Raw genomic sequence first — 23,051 nt, 5'->3', positions numbered from 1 at the left:
TTTTCGCGGGGAATTCGTCCCAGACCTACTCGCAGTAGGTGAATATCGGGTGGGTACTGTCTTGGAAAAAAATGCACGCATCGTAGTGTCTCGTGGGGTTCAATGAATTACTTGAAAAGTGCATCGGTGGTTGTGGCTCACGATCCAAACATGCAAGGTCATTAACCCAAGAATACTCTAAAAACCCATGAAATATGATGGCTTAAAAATATATATATGTAGCAGGGGAACACTACTGACAACACAAGTTGGTTGAAACCACCATTTTATTTGGCATAATTTAAAATCATCTCACTGTTAGTTCATTTATACAAATATGCTTTGTTATATATAAAACAATTACAGATCTCTACAAATCAAGTTCCCAGTGTAAAAGCGTAGTACCACACGCATGGTAGCATACAGCTCTGGGACACAGACAACAGAGGGCCCACAGGTGTATGTTCCACTTCCATCATATTTGAATGAAATCAGGACATCCGGATAAAGGGGAATACAATTTTTTTTTTTTTTAAAAGCCGACCACAGTTTGTCTAATTGAGCACGTACATTCAACACTCAACATTTTTACTAAAATCAGCCCTTTTGCTGTTACTGCGCTTAGGTTGTTATAGGGCGCAATAAAACAATATTACATTTAATTCCACAGTCTGAACAAATATTTATTGACGCTAAAAGAGAGCAACCGCTTATTTGCAACAATAAACAGAAATCTTAAAACTGACAAGGCACCTTCCACCAATGCAGTTATTGCTGCACTATGCCGACCAATGCACGAATAACCGCAGTGAGTTAAAAAAAACATTTTTAAAAAGTGTGGCTGTGGTGCACTGAGATGTCACTTCCGCAGCCGTTTTATAGAGCTGCTGCAGCGTGCTTACTGGCAGGAAGAAGGTAAGGCTTCAATGACCAAATATGAAAGTCATTGCTTGGTTGGAGCTCTGTGGCACTAAAATGACAAACTTTGACAAAGGAGCACCAACGTGGCTTTTGGTTTGGATAAGGCATCGTGACCGCACAAAAGCTCCCGTCATCAATCAATGACAGTTTGGATGCTGCAACATGGTGGGAAAGCGCACACCAAAGCAGCAATAGCCCTTTTTCCAGGAATGAAATGGTCTTAAGAATGACAAAATGCAATGCTGCAAACCTCCAGTGGAACCTGCAAAGTCAAACAGCCCAAAAGCAGGAAATGTAAAATGAGTAGCAAAAAATGGCAAGGAGAGGTGAAATGTGATAATAATAAAGACCAGAAAACCAACTTTTGGAAACGGTCTCTCTGCTTTAACAGTGTGAGAAATCAATCTCAACAGCACCTTTTCAAACATGAACAGCGTGTGCTGAAAAACTGACGGTGAAAGACGAGCACGAAACTCGCATGAGGCAATTCCTCTCCATTACCTCTATGTCAGGGATCTATAACAGGCAAGTCATTTATGACCAGTAGCAATTAGAGATATTTGATGCCGCAAACCAAAACTAATATGAGAATTCTTAGTTACCGTTGGTACTTTTGACATATAACATTTCATTTGAGGTCTTTCTTTTCGATGAAGATGATTAAGTAAGGTGTCAAACCAGCAGAGTATCGCACCAACTACTGCTGAGGAGGCCTTAATGTCAGATTTTGTTTTGCCTTAGGTATCGATGGATGGTATCTGCGATCCCCACAAGTGCTCCATACCTAAAAATAAGACCAATATCAGCCTGATACCGATAGAACAGGTACTTGCCCATCCCTAGCAGGAATGCTACAATGTTCCATGAAACAATTCCTGTACAGTTGATTAAGGTTTACAGTCAGTCACAGCTTGACTCTGGAAAAAAATTACAGTATTTCAACTTACATTAGTTCCAATGGGAGAAAATTGTTTTGAAATTGGTACCACACAAAACACAATTGTTCCACGTTGCAGATTCCACTGTATTCTGTTCGGATACGTTATGCCTTAGTCGTGCGCTCGCATTTTATGTTCAGAACATTCTGAGAAAACTGATCAAGGAAATGTAGTCAAAGGCCCGACTAATTCCAAGTGGTCATTCTTAGGCACGTTTCTGAATAAGAAAAGGGCTGTGCTATGACCCGACGTCCTCTTCCTTCAGGCTGTTTAACAACTCCAGGACCGATTTGGCTTAATTTGTCTCTCAAGCCACCTGTTTAGTTGATTTTGAATGGGTGGGGCTCATCTTACAAAGTTGATTCTCCTCCGCCACATTACAGGCGACAGGGTCGATCCAGTACTGTACTACCAACATGCTACACTGAGCACATTGGCACCAACTGGTGCTGCCAGGAACAGGCCCTTGTCTGGGATTCATCCAGCCCTCTTTTGGACTCAAGATGCTTGAATTGAAGGAGAAAAAAAAAAGCTGCTCAGCCTCTACATGACAACTAAATAATAGCCAGGGTCACAATAGAGTTGCTTGAGACTCGCGAGACGCAACCCAAGTTTGGAGTCTGAGGTAGTCACTAGTTCTCCCCCGAAAGAACAGTAGATCTCTTCTCTCGAGTCAAACAGGGCAGCTTGGTTTAGATGGAATTATGGCTTGTGACAACTACGACCAGAATTTGCTTATAAAGGCAAAGCGGGGATGCTATAAATCTAGAACAAGTGTAACATGTGAAGAATGGGTAAATATCAAAATTTTAAAAGTAAGAAAATACAAGATCTACTTTTTTGCCACCGTTTTGTCAAAGTCACTTTGGTGATGATGGTGTCGTAAAGATGAAGCCCTCCTGAGGATGAAGAAGGAGCTGAAAAATAAGTCTTCAACCTGCTCAAGGAGGCATTGGAAGCAGCCATCGTTCGCATCTGTGGATCTCCACAATCCAAATCTGGGAAGCGCTATTACAAAAGCACGCATTTCTTGGTGTTCTTTTTCGTGACAGGGTACAAAACTGCTCTCACGGCCTCGGCAAACACCTCCCTGACGCCTTCCTGCAGCAGCGCAGAACACTCCATGTACTTGACGGCCCCGATTTGCTTGGCGAGGGCGTTTCCCTGCTGCTGGGTGGTGGGAGCCAAACCTTGTTCCTTCAGCTTCTTGACCGTTTCCGCATCACCCCTCAGGTCTCTCTTGGTGCCCACCAGCAGGATCGGCACGTTGGGGCAATGGTGAGACACCTCAGGGTGCCACTTGTGCCTGACATTTGCATGGGAGGAGGGGCTGCCGATGGAGAAGCAGATGATGAAGACGTTGGTCTGGGGGTAGGAAAGAGTACGCAGGCGGTCGTACTCCTCCTGGCCGGCCGTGTCCCACAAGTTAAGGCTAACGGTGCGACCATCCACGCTCATCTGGGCGCTATAGTTGTCAAACACCGTTGGAATGTATTCTTCAGGGAAGGCATTGGTGGTGTAGGAGATGAGAAGGCATGTTTTCCCCACTGCCCCATCGCCAACCACCACACATTTTATGGTCTGCATACTGCCAACGACCACTTGGGCTGCAGCACCTAGAGGCAAATGACGGTACCTGGGTGAGCCAAACATTTTCAGTTTATTTCACTCAACACTACTCAAAAAAACTACATTAGAGAGCTGAAAACACCCGCAAATTAGTCACGCATTAATGACCCATATAACAAACTCGCTAGCCAAGGCTAGATTTGCTAAACGTCGTCCTTTGCGTAGAGCAGTTAAATTTGAGGGCAGTTGGCGCATTCAGCAAATACTGTACCAATGTAGGAACAAAGGGACATTCAGGGAAGTGAAAGGCACTGGAGCGAAAGACAAACTGTGAGCTTGTGATTATTATCGGTCGGGGATCTCTTCAAGTACGAGTTAGGCGTTCCCCACTGGCGGATAGCATCCGGCTAAGGAACTAGCGCATATGATAGCAGGCAAGCTAGCCACTTAGCAAACAACTTGATGAATTTATAACACACTACTGCGCCAAAACGTCTTTTTATAATCCTACAAAGCCCTAGCGGGTCCAAGATAATATTTTCCACATCCTAATACTGAGTTTAAACGTTCTTATGGGCTTAGGCGATGACAATTTAAAGACTTTGTCACTTACCGCCACTTAGCTAGCAATCTCTTCTGCCTGGTTTGGTCAGTCCCAGCCGCATCCGGGGAGCTGCCCAAGACGTAATAAGTGACACAATGGAAAGGTGCAAACTGGGAAACGTAGTTTTTAATGTTTAGATCGTCGTTTTACTTGACACTAGATGGTAGTGTTGTCTATTCCAAATCTGGAGAAGAGCTGGCCTTTTCAGTTTGGGCGTTAGAAAAAAGTTACCGTCACAACTGCAGTTCTCCAGTTGAGCAAAAACGACTCGTCGCTTAATTAATCACTGGAACATTTTTAAGCAGGATAAAATATGATAAAGAATATATATTGATCGTTCGAGTGGTTAGAACTGGGGTCACCAAAGTTTTGAACGTACTTCTTGGTTATGCATACGGAGCCCCAAAACATGACACAGCATAATAATAATAATAATAATAATAATAATTTCCATGTGGAGTTTGCATTTTGGATTGGATAAGCTTTGTTGTCAAATACACTGTATGTGTAACATACAGCACAGATGAAATTTCTTCCCTCTCAACATAAAATCTACCCGGGTCTGCGTGGGTTTTCTCCCAAGTACTGCGGTTTCCCCCCACATTCCAAAAACATGCATGGCAGGCTGGTTGAACAATCTAAATTGTCCCTAGGTATGAGTGTGAGCGTGGCAACCAGTTCAGGGTGACCCTCGCCGACTGCCCAAAGACAGCTGAGATAGGCTCCAGCACCCCCCGCGGCCCTTGTGAGGATGAGCGGATTGAAAAATGGATGGATGGATACTTCTGGGATTGTATATCTGTATTTCTTTATGTAAATTTTTGGTTAATTGACTTATTTTGAGTCACTAATGGTGTCGTGGTACATTCGTCTCTAACCCATGCTTCACAGGAAGCATGGGTTCAGTTTTCACAGGGTAATCATGTGAAATTGATGTTTCTATATGTGCCCTGTGATTGTGGTAACATCAGCTCCCAATCAAGATGATTTTGCACAGTCATTATGCTGATACATTATTTAAAATGTATCAGCATTTTAAATAATGCTGATAAAATAGTGATTAATTAATGCTGTAAATAACTTCCATCCATTTTCCGAACCGCTTGATCCTCACTAGGGTCGCGGGGGTGCTGGAGCCTATCCCAGCTGTCTTCGGGCAGTAGGCGGGGGACACCCTGAATCGGTCGCCAGCCAATCGCAGGGCACACATAGACAAACAACCATCCACGCTCACATTCACACCTAGGGACAATTTTAGAGAGTTCAATCAGCCTGCCATGCATGTTTTTGGAATGTGGGAGGAAACCGGAGCACCCGGAGAAAACCCACGCAGGCCCGGGGAGAACATGCAAACTCCACACAGGGAGGCCGGAGCTGGAATCGACCCGGTACCTCTGCACTGTGAAGTCGACATGCTAACCACTGGACTACCGGGCCGCCGTGTAAATAACTTGACAAATTGATTTATATTTTTCATTCAATATTTGCCTCACCATCAAAATGAACTATTACATACGGTATATTACATGAGGGCGGGCCGGTGGGCCAGTGGTTAGCGCGTCAACCTCACAGTGCAGAGGTACTGAGTTCAATCCCAGCTCCGGCCTCCCGGTTCTACGGGTACTCTGGTTTCCTCCCACATTCCAAAAACATGCATGGCAGGCTGATTGAACACTCTAAATTGCCCCTAGGTATATGTGTGTGTGTGTGTGTGTGCGCGCACACGCGCGCGTGCGTATATACACACACACACACACACACACACACACACACATATACTGTATATATATACTGTATATATGTACACACACACACAGGAAGATGTCATTTTGATTAAGTACAACAAGTCAGCTCTTGATGGGCCTCAGCTGTGGTACAACTTCTCGCAGACGCTGTCATTGAAACAGAGGTTTGGAACATCCAGAGAGAAGTTTTCCCATCAGTTTTGAATAAATTTAAAAAATGAAATAAAAAAATGATTAGTTGATTATTAATCTTCCTCACAGGAATTAAGCAAGCAACCGAATTTATTCAAATGCACATATCCACAAACCATCGGTGGATCTGTACCCCATTTATATGACCTTAAGAAAAAGAAACCTGAAGTTTCTTTTTGTTCAAATTCATTGAGAAAAAAACAAAGGCAACTAAAAGAGGGATCACTCTGTCTTGTACCAATGGAGACCCAATGATGATGTCACCTTTACACACCGAGGTTAAAAGGCTAGTGCTGTGCGACACACCGGACACTCAAGAACAAAAAGTGACACCACTTTATCGCCCCTTCCCAAAAGACTTCGGCGTCACTACGGTCTGTGAAGAAAGAGTTCCCACTGGGACACTAACACCCGCTGTCAAGCTTTGCCCCAACCCTTCCACCTCCTTGTTTTGGGAGGAGAATTGCCGGAACGTCCCAGGCATTGCCATGGCAACAGCCACCTACAGAATTGGGGTTCCACAATTGTGTCAAAATGCAGCAGACAAGGACAATTCAGAAGAAATAAAAGTGACAAAAATGCCATAAGATGGCACGGCAAGGGTGGGTTAAGGTTCCCAAACTGTGGTGGTTGCACCTCTTGGTGTGTGTGAGCCCCTTCCTTAAAGTGTGGCAGGTTTAACATCTCATAGAATTTTGGTATACAGTATTTGATAAGAGCCCGGTGGTCGACTGGTTAGCGCATCGACCTCACAGTGCAGAGGTGCAGGGTTCGATTCAATCTTCGGCCTTCCAGTGTGGAATTTGCATGTTCTCTCCGTGTCCGCGTGGGTTTTCTCTGGTACTCTGGTTTCCTTCCCCATTCCAAAAACACGCATGGCAGGTTAATGGAACACTCTAAGTAGTCTCTAGGTGTGAGTGTGAGCGTGGATGGTTATTTGTTTCTGTGTGCCCTGCGATTGGCTGGCAACTGGTTCAGGGTGTCCCCCGCCTATTGCCCAACGACAGCTGGGATAGGCTCCAGCACCCACCACGACCCTTGTGAATATAAAGCGGATCAGAAAAAGAAGGGATGATAAGATTAGCTGGAATGTTGTTGTTTTTTTTGTGATGGTTCACTTCAGGTGCTTTCAAACGTGATCACTAGTGTGAGTGGCGGGCCCAAGTAACTCACACCTGTGTTTACATGAAGACACTAAAATTCTTCTGTCAATCATCATGAAGTCCACAGAGCTAGTACTTCAGAATCGAGATATATGACCTAATAACATGTTAAAAACATGAAACAAGTAAATGAAATGTCATACTCACTAGAGACGCGGATTATTAAATTGAATAATATGTGCTTGTCACCACAGATGTGACTTCTGTGAGTCAAACTTGGCTTGCTCTGACCAACCAATCAAAGATGGAAAATTGTTGACATTATTGTGGACATGTTAACTAGACCTTTCATCCATCCATTCATCAATTGTCTGATCCGCTTATCCTCACAAGTGTCGCGGGGCGTGCCGCAGCAGTCTTCTACACCCTGAACTAGTTGCCAGCCAAGTTCACCGGACCCGTGAGGTAAACTTGAAACCTGACTGATTTAAAAAAAAAAAAAAAAAAAATCAACATCCTTGATTATGTAGGCTACTGTAGGCAGGGTAGCCAAGAAATTGCTCCAAAATAAAGAGAATTGGATGGTTGGCAGTGAATTGACACAATTTCACAGAACCGATTTTTGAATTTTCTTGGTAAATATAGGTCGCTGCTTCTGTCAACAGAGAAGGCCTTGCCCACCACTAGCTATACATTAACCTGACTTTTGGAAGAAACCGTTTTAGTAACGGCTGGTCTGAGTTAACGCTAACCAATCGATGTCGACTGCTGGAACAGAGAGAAACCCATGTGTCCATATCACCTTCTTTATTCATCCTATTTACATATCCACATAAAACAGTGAATAAGAGCCGATGCTGTTCAATAAAATTATATATTCTTTTGATACAATATAAAAAATAAAAACACGCACACACAAAATGTCCTCACTGCCTGTTCAGTTTGTGCACAATAGAAGGATACTAAGTTTGTACCAAGACGGGATGAGAACACAATTATTTCTGACAGCACAGGGCGCACAGCGTTCAAAATATAAAATTCCATCGAGCAATACACTTAAACAAGAGCACAAGCGGTCTCATTGGGCACACCGTGATGATTTGGCTCGTTGTTCAAACACCAATTGAGTTGTATCCTATTGCCTGCAAAGGATACACATTACATTGTAAGATGAGGTAGGGCTGAAGAGGATTTACTCTTCTACTTGTGCATGAGGACACAAAACTTAATGTGTCACAAATGATCCCAAAACACATGTACCGTATTTTCCGCACTAAAAGGCGCACCTAAAAGCCTTCCATTTTCTTAAAAGCTCACAGCGCGCCTTAAAATCCAAGGCGCCTTGTGTATGGTCATTACGGTAATATTTCGACCCCAAAATGGCTCCTTGCTCGAGACATGCTGACAACGCAGAGTTCAAACTTAAGGCGGTCGGTTACGCGGTTGAACACGGAACTGGAGTGGCGGCAAGAGGGGTCAACGTTAACGAGTCAATGTTATAACTTGCTGTTGGTTAAGTGAACCGTGTCGCTGCTTTATTAAATAAGTTTTACTGACATCTGATCGTTCTGTTGGCGTTTCCTTGAGCGTAGCTCCATCTAGTGGATGCATTGTAGATTGCGTCTTATAATGCGGTGCGCCCAATGTATGGAAACAATTACAAAATAGGCCATTCATTGAAGGTGCGCCTCATAATCCAGTGCGCCTTTTAGTGTGGAAAATATGGTATATGCTTGATGTATTGGAACTGATCATGTACAGAGATAACCAGCTCTGTATAGACAGACCGAAAAAGGCCTAAAATATATTATTTTCATTTCCACAGTGGCTGAGTTGTAGTCGGTCGCAGCATTTTAGAGCCAGTAATTCTTGAAGGATTTTTAGAGGTAGCACAGGTGCCTGTGTTGGTGGTCTTAGTAGTTTTGTTCCGGGCTCCAGACATGACGGCCGCCGTACGTATGGTCTTAGCTGTGGCAGGAGATGGACCGTGGGCCGGGAGAGTTGCGGTAGTAGACCGAGTCTCGGAGTTCGGGGCGACTCGTTTTGCCACGCGGAGAGGGCTTCCTCGAACAAATGTTGACTGGGGCCTGCCTGAGACCTTCTCTGTTGTTGGTCTTTCCAACGTCCTACGGGTCAGGGAAGACTTTCCAGGAATCTGCGGCTGATTCGCAGTCTGCGGTCTCTCTCGTGCACTACCACTTCTTTTCACATCTGCGCGAAGTGAGGCAGGCTGCGTGATAGGAGACGAACGCAAGGATAAACGGGAGGTCGCTGGGCTACTTGCGGACGGTACTTGGGCACTATTTGTAGCCTCCGTTTTGGGGCGTACCCTTGGAACACCTGTGCTGTTGGAAGGTCCAACAAGTGACCCAGGTCCTCTCTTAGCTCTGACGGTACCACGTATGGGAACCTTCAAGGCACGACTCTCCTCCTTTAATGATGGAGAAGCCGGAGTTCTCGGCTCAACCTCCCTCTCTTTCTTCCACTTGGAGCAGAGGCTCGGCCCTGGTCGCGGGATCGGGGATGACGGTGGTGACAGTGTGTCATAGGATCGGAGGCCTTTCACAAGAGTGCGGCACTCTAGAGTTTCCCCTACATGGGAGTAGGACCTCGCAAGCTCCCTCTTCGTACTCTGCCCATCGGAGTTCTCCTCTGGGTGTGACTGGCTGAACTCCGGAAGACTGGGTGGCATCCAGTTCTCCGCGACTGGTGTCACCACCCCTTTTGTGTTTAACTGCTTCCTCAGACTTTCATGGGGCCCAGACATAGCAGCACTTGCTTTCATCCTTCTGTTTAGTTGCTGCAACGCCACTTTATCTGTCGCCTTAACAGATAAACGTGATTCTTTCTCAGTTCTCCGAAAGCTCACTGATGTTGGGCGGTTGTTGCTATGAAGCGTTCCAGTCTTGTGAGGAGACTGATGTTCAGGCCCACCAACTCGACAGCTGTTTAATTTATTCTGAAGAGAACTATTCCTGTCAGTTGGGGGCATTCCAAAACTATGTCTAGGACCGGAGTTCTGGCTTTTAGCGCACAGCGAAGGGGTATCGGCATTAAGAGCAGCAGCATCCCGGGAGGAGTTGGGTGGAAACTCAGTGTTCTTGCTAGCCTTCTGCTTGCATGACATTGCATCCACTTTTGGAAGGCCACTCACTTCCGATGCCTGTATTTGAAGAGGAATGCTCTCAGACCCTTGTTGCCTAACCGTGAAGCCAGGTCCATGTTGCGAATACGATCCAACGAGAGATTCTTGAACAATCTCCATGCACTGATTTATTGCCTGGTAATGGCGTGACTGACTCTTATTGTCGCTTTCCAAGACACTTGCTTGACCAACTGGGGAACAAAAGCCATCCGTCTCTGGAGAGCTACAAAGCGCGGTGGCTGTTTCATGGTCAGATGAGCTGCTTGAGTGACAGCTGATGGCTGTCGGGCTGGTGCTCGGCTCTGGGAAGCTCTTGTCGCTGGGCAGGCAGTGAGAGTACCTGCGCGTGTCAGAACTTCTCAGGCTACGACGGCTCCAGGTGCGGCTCAAGTTCTTCTCAAGGAGTCTCTCCAGATCATCTTGGTTCCCTTGACTGTGAGGATCTCTCAGGTCGAGACCCGTGCAGACAGCCACTGAGCGACGCTTCTCTGCGATCTCCCTCTGACGTTCCAGACGTTTCTGCTCCTTCAACTCGCGCTCTGCATTCTCCTGAAGCAAAAGAGAAAATGTGTGCATTTAACTTTCAGCTTAACTTGACATGATATGAAGTTGATTTCATTTGTAGATCGAACCTTGACAGCTTTTTGGAAGCGCTGGCAAAATAAGTCAAAGACCCTGCAGGCTTCCTCAAGTTTAAACGTACTGTCGTCTTCACAGAAAAAATCCACCAATGCTCGACTTGACATCCTCATGCCCTCAACTTCATCCTCTGCCTCTTTTAGACGCTCCTCTGTCACCTGCACGCAGATGCAAACACTTGAATAAACAATCAGTTTGTTCATGTATTTTGGGGGGGAAAAAAATGTGTCTAGGTTGGGTAATGAGGACATGAATAAGAGAGTTTTACCTCGAAGAAAGATTGCGCATGCTGCAAAATCTCTCTCTCTGTCAGGACATTTGCTTTCAGCGCCTGCACTCTGCTTTTCAACTTGGATAAATCCTCCATTATAGACTCCTCGCACAATCTACGTTTTCAAAAAAAATAACATGAAAGAGAGTTTTACACCTTAAAGCATTAGTCTAGCTGGGTGGAATACATGTTTAAGCACAATGGTCCATTTTAACAAATGGACCATTTAAAAACATCTCAGTTGAAATCAGTATTTGAAGCCTGTCACAAGGGTGTAGTAATGTTATTAGTTTCAGCTTATAATATTCATATGCATTCAAACTGTATCCATGTTTTGGGAAGAGACTGACCTAGAAGCGGCGCCAACATGGCCCAGTTGGCTAGGAAATGACAGTAAACTCTGATCCTTCTTTACAGCTTCCTGTGGAGACAAACACAAATGATTAGAGCAATGTTCCAAATTAAGTCAAATGTAATTTGAAAGTGCCGCCAAAATCCGACGCTGTGAGGACCAGTCTGGCTACAGGCTGCATATACGACTGTGTACCTAGAAATACTGACAAGTTCATTCATATTGTGAAATGGCAAGAAACTCATTGCACCGCACCCTTTCGAACTAAGGCCGTGTCGAATCAAATCAAATCAGAATGCCTCTGAAGCAAACTGAATTATGCCACTTTGAAATGAACCGTCCTCGACTTTTATCGCACCCCATGTAACAAACTACTCATTGAATCTTCTATTATTGGATTCACACACACAAACACACACACACACAAGCGCTTACCATAGCTACAAAATGAAGCAGGTTCATGCCGGGTTTGTTCGCTTTGGTGTCAGCCAGTTTGAGCAGTGATGAAATTCGAAATCCAGCTGCATTCCCCGAGTAGCCACCCTGAGTAAGCACATACAAGGTCAGATAAAGAAAGACGCTCAGCTCATGACAATTTTAAAAACAAACAATGATACAAACACCAGGCATAGTCCCCTAGCAAATAACGTACTTTACTGTACACAATTTAAAATGTGGCTTTGTGTGGCTCAGTCGAAGAAAATATAATGCATCCAACCATTTTCAACACCGCTTATCCTGAACAGGGTTGCAGGGAGTTGCTGGAGCCTATCCCAGCTGACCTCAGGCAGAAGGCAGACTACACCCTGAACTGGTCGCCAGTCAGTCGCAGGATACAGACAGAGCCAAACGATCATGAACACCCACATTCACACCGTCACGGAGTGGGAACCGATCCCACGCCACCCGCGCACAAGTCCGACGTGTGTACCACAACACTATCAGCAACAAGAAAATATAAATACTGCGCAAAATAAAAAGAGGGCCTCTCACAGCATTCATGTAGTTCCCTGCTTTAAGCACCAAACGGAGGATGGAGTGTAACTCAGGACAGCTCAGCAGTTCTAAGGGAGACAAAAATGAACACGTTTTCGTTGTAAGCGATTGAGTCATTACAACGTTCCTGATTGGGGTGGGGGCTTCTCTTAAAACAAGAAGATCATCTACTTTTCACATCCTCTACTTACCACCCTTAACTAATTCTATATGGGAGCATTCAAAAAAGGGAAAAGACAAAGATCTTTATAGCGCCAGAGTACATAACTCCCCGCTGTTACTTTACCTCTAGCCGCCTCCCTCAGACATCTGGCTGCCACACACAGAGAGGTCAGAGCGGGGTCAAACTCTTGCTGTAGGATCATGGCATCCAAGCGAAGGCGAAAACTAATGGAATGGGAGCAAGGGGGTGGGAGGACGGATGAGTGAATAGGCACGGATGAGTGATAATGGAGACAAAAAGGCACTCTTGGTCATCACTTAAATAAACACGCGTCATTACAAGAGGAAGCAGGTGAGTCACTCAAGCTACGCAAAAAACAAAAAAAAGCACTGTGCTGTACAGGGGACATGCTGGGTAATAATATCCAAAGCAGGGCTACGATGGAGCGTACCTGGGGACTTCCACCAGCAGGAGCATAAAAAGATCAGGCTCTCCAAGCCAGCGACGTTCCCCGCTGAAGCTCCTCAGGCGAGATTCCTGAAAGAGAACAGATGTTGAGAAAAATCCAGCAAAGCAGATTCCTGTTGAACGGTTGATTCCAATATCTTTGACCATGCTCTGTTCCTGCAGGAACAGAGCACATCACACAGTGCGGCGTAACAGTAAACTTTTTGATCATCCTAACCAAAGCCAGATGATGAGTGAGCAGAGGAGGTCAGGAGGTTGGCCGGCGGCATGTGGGTGCACTTTACCTCCTCAATGTCGGGTAGCAGCTTGCAGAGCTCCGTGAGTTTCTCTGCTCCGTAACGGTCTCCAGCTCCGTGCCTGATATCCTCAGCTATCTCCTTCGCCGGCCTGTGGGGGAAAAAAAAAAAACTAAATCCCACAAAATGATCCATGAGTATGACATCATGCGTGCAACAAGGCTACCAGACTCACAATGTCCCAACCCTGCTCCTGTGAGCAATATCACCTCTTTGTTTTCACACAATCGCGAGATAATGAGGTTTTTCCTTTTTCTTATCAGTCAGTTGACGCCACACTGGAAACTTGCTTGTCTATCATGCACAACATGTCTGGAGTTTCTTTGGGACGCTAGAGAAGCTGATCTGGTTGGCCTGTGGCTGTCTTACCCAGTGGCACAGCTCACCCGTCGCTCCAGCAGTTTGCCTATTAACCTCATCTCGTAGCGAATTACAGACACACCCTCGTACTGCAATACCAACACATATGGTAGCCTGTGAGAATATACACACTCCCCTGTCACAAGAAGAGATTCCGTCGAACAATCTAAAGATACCCAATACCAGCATTCCATCAAATTTAATAATAGCGCCCTTGCAAAATAACTGAGATTTATTACCTCCACCAAGCACAAAGGAGCGAAGGTGGTGTTGTGCCTCGACATTTTATCACACCATTCAGCACACAATGACAGCAACTTCACATAACTTTGAAAGATCACTCTTATTCGATTTTCGCGAGGATCTGAATAAAGTTGAGGAATCATTTTGTTCACGTGATGGCAGTTTGCCCATGTACCAAAGTTGGCACTATTCCATTTAGACAAGCCTCGTTGAGCGCACTGCACCTCTGTTGCAGTTATTTTCCATTGGCGCTACCTTAGCTTCTCGTATGAACAGTGTTTGCTTATTTCAAAACCCCCTTGGGACTTGGCAGACAGTCTTCATATCCTTTTTCTTAATGAGATCTTTTGTTGTTGCTTTTATACACGTGCCAATGACAATAAAATATCCCAAGTTGTTCTGTGTCAGGAATCATTATATATACCTCTTGTTTTTCATCTTAGTAAGTTCTGCCTCTGGTACAAAAACAGTGAAGTTTGTTCCCATGCACTCAAAAACAGACAAACAGACAAAAAGGAACTGATGCCACATTTCGACAGAAGCTCCATTTGCACTGACAGAAGTCAAGAAAGCTCTAGACCAGACAAAAGTTAACATAAAGACGCACTTTTCACACTTGGGCTTGCACACAAGTCTCAACAAATCCGGGTTGGAATAGACATGTCACTCAGTCTTGAGCAGCACAACAAGTCAACATTTGTTCCAACAGATAATGGATTACAAAACAACTATTTTGCCCAGGGGAAGTGTTGCTTTGAGTCAGACATTAAATAAATAAATAATCAAGGAGAGTGGATGACTTCAGGTCACTCGTGAGGTCCCCCATATAGTAGGAGGTCATTTAAACAGGAAGCACTCTCACGGGGCCTTAGTAAGTGTCAATTCTGACTCCCGAGCGTCAAACGTGGACACTTAAGGACATCCAGTCCGTGGACTGAGATTGGAAGCTCCCCTGCACCTGTCCCCCTGCCATTTCGACAGGAACACACCCATGACGCTCGCACCGCCCCCCTGTGCATTCAATCCTTTGGCACCGATTCCATGCCGTTTGATTTATGGTAGTTCAAATCGAGACTTGAACCCCTCGGGCACAATTAAACATGCTTGTTCTCTTGACTGGATTGAACAAGATTTAAGAAAAAGAGGAAACCATACACACACACACACGCACACAGAAAGAGAGAGAGAGAAACTCATTTCCAGAGAGGCTGTGAGGAGATGAGTCTTGCATGAGCCATGGACTGGTCCATGACGTTAGTGCATATCCCAGATTTCTTTTTTTTTTTTTTTTAAATCGCTTTTGATAATGTTGCAAGGGAAGATTTTATTTCCAACACTTTCCACAATATATTATGAGACGTTTGACAAAATTCCCTTCATCGACGAGAGCGACGATCAATAATTACTTGACTGCTATTGAATTCACATTATGTTATTTATAAACATTTCAAATACAATTAATTATGAGGAAAAGTGTATTTTAATGTACCACATTTCAACTTTAGACACCAAACTAAATGGGGACTGAAACAACTGTGTGTCTGCTGGTTGAAACCGAGGTGGTCAATCTATTTGCCTCAGTGACTTCAAAACAATCATCTTCATGATCACTTAATCATGCATTATATACATCAATTGGAAAGTTTAATCATAGTTTCTACATTATTCCTATTTCAATGTGCATAAATGTGTATCTTAATAATGAGCGAAGAAATCTGGTTAACTAAAGCCAAATGTGGATAATACACTGAAATTATATATTTTTGAACAAGTCACAAACCTCTTGATGTCTATCATCAAGAAAAGAAAATTTCAGCACCAATTTAGAAATGAGTGATACTTTTGTGAATCCTAGATCATACTGATTCTGAGAATACAATCACACGTATTCATGTCATCTGAAAGAATCTCAAATGTCACTTTTAGCGCAGCAATAGTTGCTCACCATATTGTAAACTGAAGTCATATAAAATTATTCATGTGTTCTAGGTAAGAATAAGTTGGGCTTACATTTTGAACTGGCGAAGAAATATCCCAATGTTCATACTGCGTTTGGAGTCCAGTAGGGAGATCTGTAAAATGAAAGTCATTGTAAAAAGGAGAAAGGAATTACAGTAAAAATTATTAGTAGGTACAACACATACACACAAAAAAAATGATGAGTCGTTTTCCCTGGATTTGGAGCAAATTGGGTTCCTTTCAACCAAGGGTGGGTTGATTATTTTGACGCAGAAAATTGTGTTTAAGATTGGATTGAGGCAAGCTGAAGAGCTGAAGCCTTGTTGGCATTCTGAAGCTAAAGTAAATTGAATGTAGCATTCTTGGAAATTCTTAGCGGTGGCTAGATGGCTCAGGAGGTAACGTCGCTACCTTTGGAGACAAGGGCTGGGGTTCAGATGTTGGTAATAAAAGTAGGATTGGTTTTAACCACGGCTTCACTGATAACATTGTCACCAATTTCTAGGTCATTTTAACTCATTAGTGTGGGTAGCTTTTACTATCTGCTTGATCAAAATCTTGACCAGCATGCTGGGTCAAATCCTCTCTCCAGTGCGCTGGATACCTCTAAATAACCCAGCCTTGGTTCTGTCCCTTTAGGATTTTGATTGACTTAGGCTGACTCTTGACTGAGCACTTTTAAAAGTGTACACTGACCTCTTCTGGGCTATCCTGAGGAGTTCTGCAGCGCAGCAGAGCAGACCGCCGTCTCAAAGTGTTGTTCCTGTCCTGAGGCTTATTGTCCTTCTGGCCGAAGAGCTCGTCCAGAGAGTGCAAATCGATGGGGAACTCGTCCTCCCCCGGGCCCGCACCGCTCCACACGCTGTTCCTCCCTTCCACCTTCTCTTTGGGGATACGCTCCCAGTTGAGCTTTCTCAGCCGGCTTCGATGGCCGCTGTCCGTCCGGCTCAAAGGCGACGAGAGAGGAGGTGGTGGTGGCGGAGGAGGGGGCGGTGGCGGTGGCGGTGGAGGTGCCAGGACAGGCACCGCCACCGTGAATGAATCCATGACTTTCACTGTCACAGGCAACGGATCGTTGGGGATAGGAGGCAGTGTTCCATGAAAGGCACGAGATTCCTTGACGGCGAGAGTCACGTTGATCAGCATCTACTTGGTTGGAGACATCTTTCCAAGCACACAGTTCAAAAGTCCACCAGCCTAAGAAAGAAGACAACAAGAACAAAAATGAAATCTCAGACAATATTGAACATGAAAAGAAAGAGGAAAGTGGTCTCATCCAGGGGTTTGAAGCAGGAAGACGCCACACATGACCTCACCTGACTTAATGGCCCAGTCCTTCCCTTTCATTAGCACTTCTGGCTTGAAATATAACCCGTGCTTCAACTTTCCATCTTGCCTTTTTTTTTGAGGCAGGGAAAGTATATGCTAATATTTGACTTCTGCACAGTAAGCTGTTTGAACTGCTTGTCCCATCCTGTTGTGCTCACATGCATGCTAACACACCTGCAGCGAACGCCGATCCCTTCTAATTAGAACACATGCAATCACCACGGCGATGTAGAATGATGTAATTCTAACCACACAAAAAAGCACAGGGTGTAGACTTGACATTATTTTTTTCCCCTCCCTCGTTATGAGAAGTTAACGGCTGAAAGCTGGTTGCACACACTTGTACCGGCAGGTTTAAGCAGGATTAGTAATGCAATTAGGTATGACTCAGAAGTTTGAGCAGGCTGGTTCAAAGACGTTGATCGCAACGCGGAGTTTGGGCACAAATACTGCGCGGCTGGCTGTTTGGTTTGAAAAGAAAATGACAACTGCGAAAGATTTTAGGCTGAGCTCACTGCACGAAACTTGTTTTTCTTAACTTCGATTGAATATAAACACGCACACAATTGATTATACGCATGCATACAATAAATGGCGTAATGGCGTTTTGAGCGTCATTTGGCCATTAAAAAAACCATCACATTCGGTACAACTCAACTTTCTGCGACTTAAACGTTCCCCCCCCCCCCCCCCCAAATCGTAATTCTGGATGAACTCTAGTATACGTATTATATACTCTTGATATTGCAATATTGCGATGCGTGAGTGTGAACCTAGTCAAATGTTCACTTACCTGATGTAAGCAACCAGAGGGCAATAACCACTTTAAATGAACATTTCACTCTCGCTTTTAATTCCTCTTCATCCCTGTAAACAGACAGCCGATCCACCCGCTGGAGTCAACTCGTGAGGAGAAGTGAAAAGTTTTGGTCGGGGACGCGCAGGCGCGCTCTCGCTCGCAGGCTGATGCCTTGATTTTTTTTTCCTCCCAGTTTTTTCCATGGGGTGCGGAATTAGCGTTGTCAGATTGCAGTACGCTCAGTTTCACACAACTACGGTCCACATCTACTGTTTTCTTTTGGATTTTTATGGTGTTTACAGACTAAAACGTCAATGAAAATCCATCACAATTACAGTTACACTAAAAATGTAAAGCTCTCCCAGAATACATTTTATTTTTAAATTGGAGCAAGTCTGAAACTACTCCCTAGGTAGGCTACTGTGGAAAGCTGTTGACCCAATATAGTATGTAATTTGTTATCATTCAGTCATCCTATTCTACTGCTTATCCTGTTTACGGTCGGAGTTGGAGCCCATTCGAGCTGACTGAAGCAAGGTGGGGTACATCCTGGACTTGTCACCAGTCACAGGGCACATATCGACAAACAACCATTCGCATTTACATTCGCACCATAAAAAAAAAATAAAAAAAATACACCATGCACGTTTTGGGGAAAATGGTGGGAGGGGTATCATGCGGGGTATTCATGGGGAGAAAATCCGTAAAAACACACAGACAACATGCAAACCTATTCTAAATCCAGTGCCTCTTAACTGTGGGGGCAGATGGGCAGCATTGACATATAGTGTTTTGTTTTTCTCCAAGCAAAAGGGCATTGCTACTAAAATCAGCAAAGAATAATGTCACACCAATCAAGGATGTCAGCTGGGATATGTGCCAGTTTACCTGCAACCATCATGAGGTCAAGTGCTATAGAAAGTGAATTGATAGACGTAAATGGTACTGAAAAGGCTTGATTATATGGTGAACCTTCACAACTTTTATCAGAACAAACGGATTCATGTTCCAAACTCAAGACAGAGGAAAGCCATCTGGGGACAGTCCAAAACACTTAAATGTAAAAAAAAGTTTAACATCGCTTTATATCCAAAAACCATGATCAATTGTCAACACAACTTATGTGCATATCTCAACTCATGCCCACTTCTACCTGTTGAAAATATTAAAATGATCGCAATGGGCATTAAGTGTTTTCCTCTTCACTTGACGTCAGAAAACTGTGATCAATTTTTATGGACATCTCTACAAATGGACAATCACTGCAAATATTAGAAGGATTGCCCTAGATTTGGAATTTCATGGACATTTACATCTTCCTCTCAACAGGCACTCACAATACAGCTTAGTGTTGTGGAATGGAGGCAAAAAATGGAGGCAATAATTGTCACGATTTCAGAGGTTGACGTGCCCATAAGCAAATTGTCTATATTGATTAATTGTGGTGACAATTTATTGCAGTTTTCTGATATTCAACAATGTTGTGATTTTCTCTACAATGAGCATCTATGGAGAAGAAAAGACTTACTGTCCATAAAACTGCACAATACCTGGACGATTGTTCTGATATTTTAGGACGCTGTAGTGGGCATAATTATCGATTTAACGTGATGTTAAGCTTTTGTTTTACACTTATGTTAAGGGTTTTAGACTGTCTCGCCATCCGCCCCACCTAGTTGAGGGAGAGACAGTGGGAAAAAAGGATGACACTATAAATGCAGTACAGTGTTACAATGCAGTCGTAAAATGCTTTACTAAAGTAATGTACGGCAACTTTCCTATTAATGCCACAGTTTACATTACTCTGGCCAGCAATTTACCATCGTGTTTGTTCTCATTCGGGTCGTCTCTGTTCTCGCAAGTGACGAGGTGCGCCCTGAACGGCTCACCTGCCAATCACACGACACAAATAACAATTTCCACTCACATTCACAACTATGGAAAATTTAGAGCAGGGGTCTCAAAGTCAACTCATGTGGGGGGACAGCTGGAGAGAGAGTTTTGGTGTCTCTGGGCCGCATCAAGTATCCCACAGAAAAGGGATTTAAGTATTCGATAAAAGTAGAATTAATCCACTCTATTTAATCTTATTCATCGCAGTTCAGAACATGAACGGTTGTTCAAAACATGAAAAACATTGGTGACACGGTCCTCTCTCTCTCATCTCACTGGTACTTTGTACTTTTGCTTACTCCTCAGCTTGTCTTGTTGAGTCATGACATTTAATTTCTTGAGCGCTGCAACTTTCCCCGTACATACAAGACATGTATGTACGTAGACGTGTGCTCGACAACAACAACAACAACATTCTGGCTACTGTTTTTCTTGAAATTGGCTGTTCTTGTCAACTATTCTGTCCATGGTAGGTTTTGAAAAATACAGTACTTGACTGGGATTAAGTGGCAAAAAAATAGCTTCCTTCCACTTGGTGTCCCTTTCGAATGATGTTATGCCCAGGGTAACCACATGGCAAAAAAACTTTAAACTTTGATATCAAAGAGCAGGCCGCAAAATCTAATCTTGCAAATGACTCCCAAGTTTGAGGCCCTAATTTAGTATCTTCATTTGACCTAAATGGGATCTTTTTGGAATGTTAGAAAACCAACACAAGCGCAGGGTTAACGGACAAACAATGCCACTGCTTTCTATTACATCATGTACAGTACATGATGATGACACCTAAGCCTCTGCTGTCTACAAAGCAGGCCTGTGATCGCCAACCAGTGTAGAAGGCCTTGATCAAGCAAGAAAAGTCTACTATTGAGAACCTGAGAGCAGGAGCGGATGGCTCTCAGACTTGACAAATGATTTCCATACAAGTGCCAGTTGGGAAAAAAGATATCATGGATGAAAACCAAGAGGCTAGAAGTTGTACTGTGGTGCTGAAATGGCCCAGATGGTGCCAGGCCCATTCCCACAATGACCTTTCATCAGAGGTGCGACAGCAACAGGTAGCCTCGATCACAGGCAACACCGACAAGTGACTGTCATCGCCTCATGATCTGCAGTAATTAGGAGGTTATGACCTCACAGATCTGACTATTGTTGTTGCTGTGCACTAGGGCATGGTTTGAGTGTACCCATGCCAGAGCAAACCTCTCTCAGGAAACTTCATTTTCTGTTCAGTTGCTCACATCCCAGTGTACAGTGGCGTTCTAAGAGGACAAGGAAATGCCACTGTTGAGAGAGGGCTGCTTTATAGTCCACACAGCAAGCCTGAGCATTTTCCAGCACTCATGAACTGACATGGTGGTAGAGATCAGTTGACACGATCACGATTTTGGACATGATTACCGATCTGCGAATTTAAAAAAAAAACAACAACTACCTGATCAGTGATCACCGATCCGATTAGAAGATGGACCAATCTATTGAACAGAGTTAAACCACCGGTAGGTTATTTACTGTACGGTTGACCCCCACTATTTGCAGGGGATTTGGATTGGCCCATTCCACATGTAGCCAAAGTTTGCATATAATTGACACCCATTGAAATGCATTGGGAAAAAATAATAACAATTAACAGTGGTGGGTACGTCAATCCATCTGTCATTGTGCCATAATGATTTCAGGCTGCCCTAGTCTGTCCGAGTCGTCGGCGACAGACACTTGGCATCGAGAACATACTGTACTTACTGGTACTTCGCAGGCACCACACAAGCAAATACGTATCCAAATAAATAAAATAGTGTCGTATAATTTTTGGTCCCATAGACTGCGATGACATTGTCTCATATTGTTTTTATTTCACCAGTGACAATGCTATGTGTGTGTGTGTGTGTGTTTGTTGTTTTTATTTGATTTTTCTTCTTTATTTTTTAGCGTGTCTGCTTGTGCGGTACCTGCATGTGACATAGTAAGTACGTTCTTGATCTAAATGATTTTAAAAATTTGATAATTGAAAACCATTTCTGACCGAAAATGAAAAGGACCACTCAGAAATGTAGTATAAATGTAAAATATCTGCCAATCAGAACTGTGTAAAGTCTCCAGCTCAGCAGATAGTAATGGACAAAACTCCAGGAGGCAAAACAATCTGCAATGTGTTTACAGGCCCTCTTTGCATAACAGTGAGCTTCAGTGCATGTGCTTCCATTATTTAATGAATGAATGCGCATGAGGGTGTTCACGTGTAAGATTCCGATGGGAACCTCACGTTTTTTGACCCATTGCAAGTCATTAAACCTTGTGAGTATTGTGGAGGCCCATCTCTCTATCCCTTCATGCCATGATTTCACTCTTAAGAGAAGACCTTGACGTGCTGCGCAAAAGGGAAAGAATTGTTCTCGTACGTGGATGTACGCACACTACATCACAATACAAAACTCACTTTTGCTATGTATATATAAGTATATATAAGTAATGTGACTCAAAAGCCCCAACTACAATTTTTTCGCAATGGTGGTAACAACCAAGCTGTAAAGAAATCCATAGTATGGATCGTATGCCCTGGTGCCCCATATATGTCGTGTAAACGAGACTGTAAAACTGAAGGTATTGATGTTGCAGTATGCAATTATCATGCCTTCTGGATTTTGTGGTCGAATAAATAGGTCAGTGTGACTACGTTTGTGTGCTGTGGTATTTTTAAACACAGCCTGTATGAGAAAACACACAACCACCTGGGTCTGATCTGGAGCTGTGACGGTGAGTCTGGTGGGGGGGGGGTCTCCTTAATCAAACCCAGGCTCCTTAGATCTGCACTCACATGCGGTTATGGCCTGACAACGATCTGTGGACTGACCACAAGTCAGAAAGCTAGGCAAGAGATACATAGACACTCAAACGGGTCAGTCTGCTTCTTTTACTGTGATGATGCACCCCCACACAAAAAATCAATGTCGATCTCCAGAATCTAGATGAGTCAACGCCCATGCAGCTATACATGAAAATCTCAAGAGGACTTCACACACTGTTTGCTGCTGTGCGGGGGTTCACAGACATGCAGTTAGACGGTGACACAAACATAATGATGTGCAG

The 23,051-nt window shown here is 44.0% G+C and overlaps 2 protein-coding genes across 3 annotated transcripts; both read right to left on the bottom strand.

Moving 5' to 3' along the window:
* Positions 1–248: 248 nt before the first annotated feature.
* Positions 249–4,077, bottom strand: rhogd (ras homolog gene family, member Gd). Of its 2 annotated transcripts, none has more exons than XM_086105854.1 (2): positions 4,021–4,077; positions 249–3,454 (listed from the first exon to the last, which is right to left on the bottom strand). In XM_086105854.1, exon 2 carries the CDS (start codon positions 3,423–3,425, stop codon positions 2,850–2,852), a length of 576 nt encoding a protein of 191 aa, XP_085961980.1. In that variant the 5' UTR covers positions 3,426–3,454; positions 4,021–4,077; the 3' UTR covers positions 249–2,849. The 2 variants fall into 2 exon arrangements, with proteins under 2 accessions (XP_085961980.1, XP_085961981.1); XM_086105855.1 differs by having other exon boundaries at positions 249–3,474; positions 4,021–4,064.
* A 3,766-nt stretch (positions 4,078–7,843) lies between these two features.
* Positions 7,844–18,179, bottom strand: fhdc2 (FH2 domain containing 2). The gene is made up of 12 exons (XM_086105853.1): positions 18,066–18,179; positions 16,640–17,140; positions 15,995–16,056; positions 13,370–13,472; positions 13,069–13,154; positions 12,741–12,841; positions 12,452–12,522; positions 11,894–12,001; positions 11,457–11,527; positions 11,104–11,221; positions 10,829–10,993; positions 7,844–10,745 (listed from the first exon to the last, which is right to left on the bottom strand). Exons 2-12 carry the CDS (start codon positions 17,087–17,089, stop codon positions 8,865–8,867), a joined length of 3,216 nt encoding a protein of 1,071 aa, XP_085961979.1. The 5' UTR covers positions 17,090–17,140; positions 18,066–18,179; the 3' UTR covers positions 7,844–8,864.
* Positions 18,180–23,051: the final 4,872 nt, after the last annotated feature.

This window comes from Hippocampus guttulatus, chromosome 2 (genome assembly GCF_054856545.1).
Source record: "Hippocampus guttulatus isolate MCC_2025c chromosome 2, RoL_Hgut_1.0, whole genome shotgun sequence".
Lineage (NCBI taxonomy): Eukaryota > Metazoa > Chordata > Actinopteri > Syngnathiformes > Syngnathidae > Hippocampus > Hippocampus guttulatus.
This window is presented reverse-complemented; position numbering and strand designations above follow the sequence as displayed.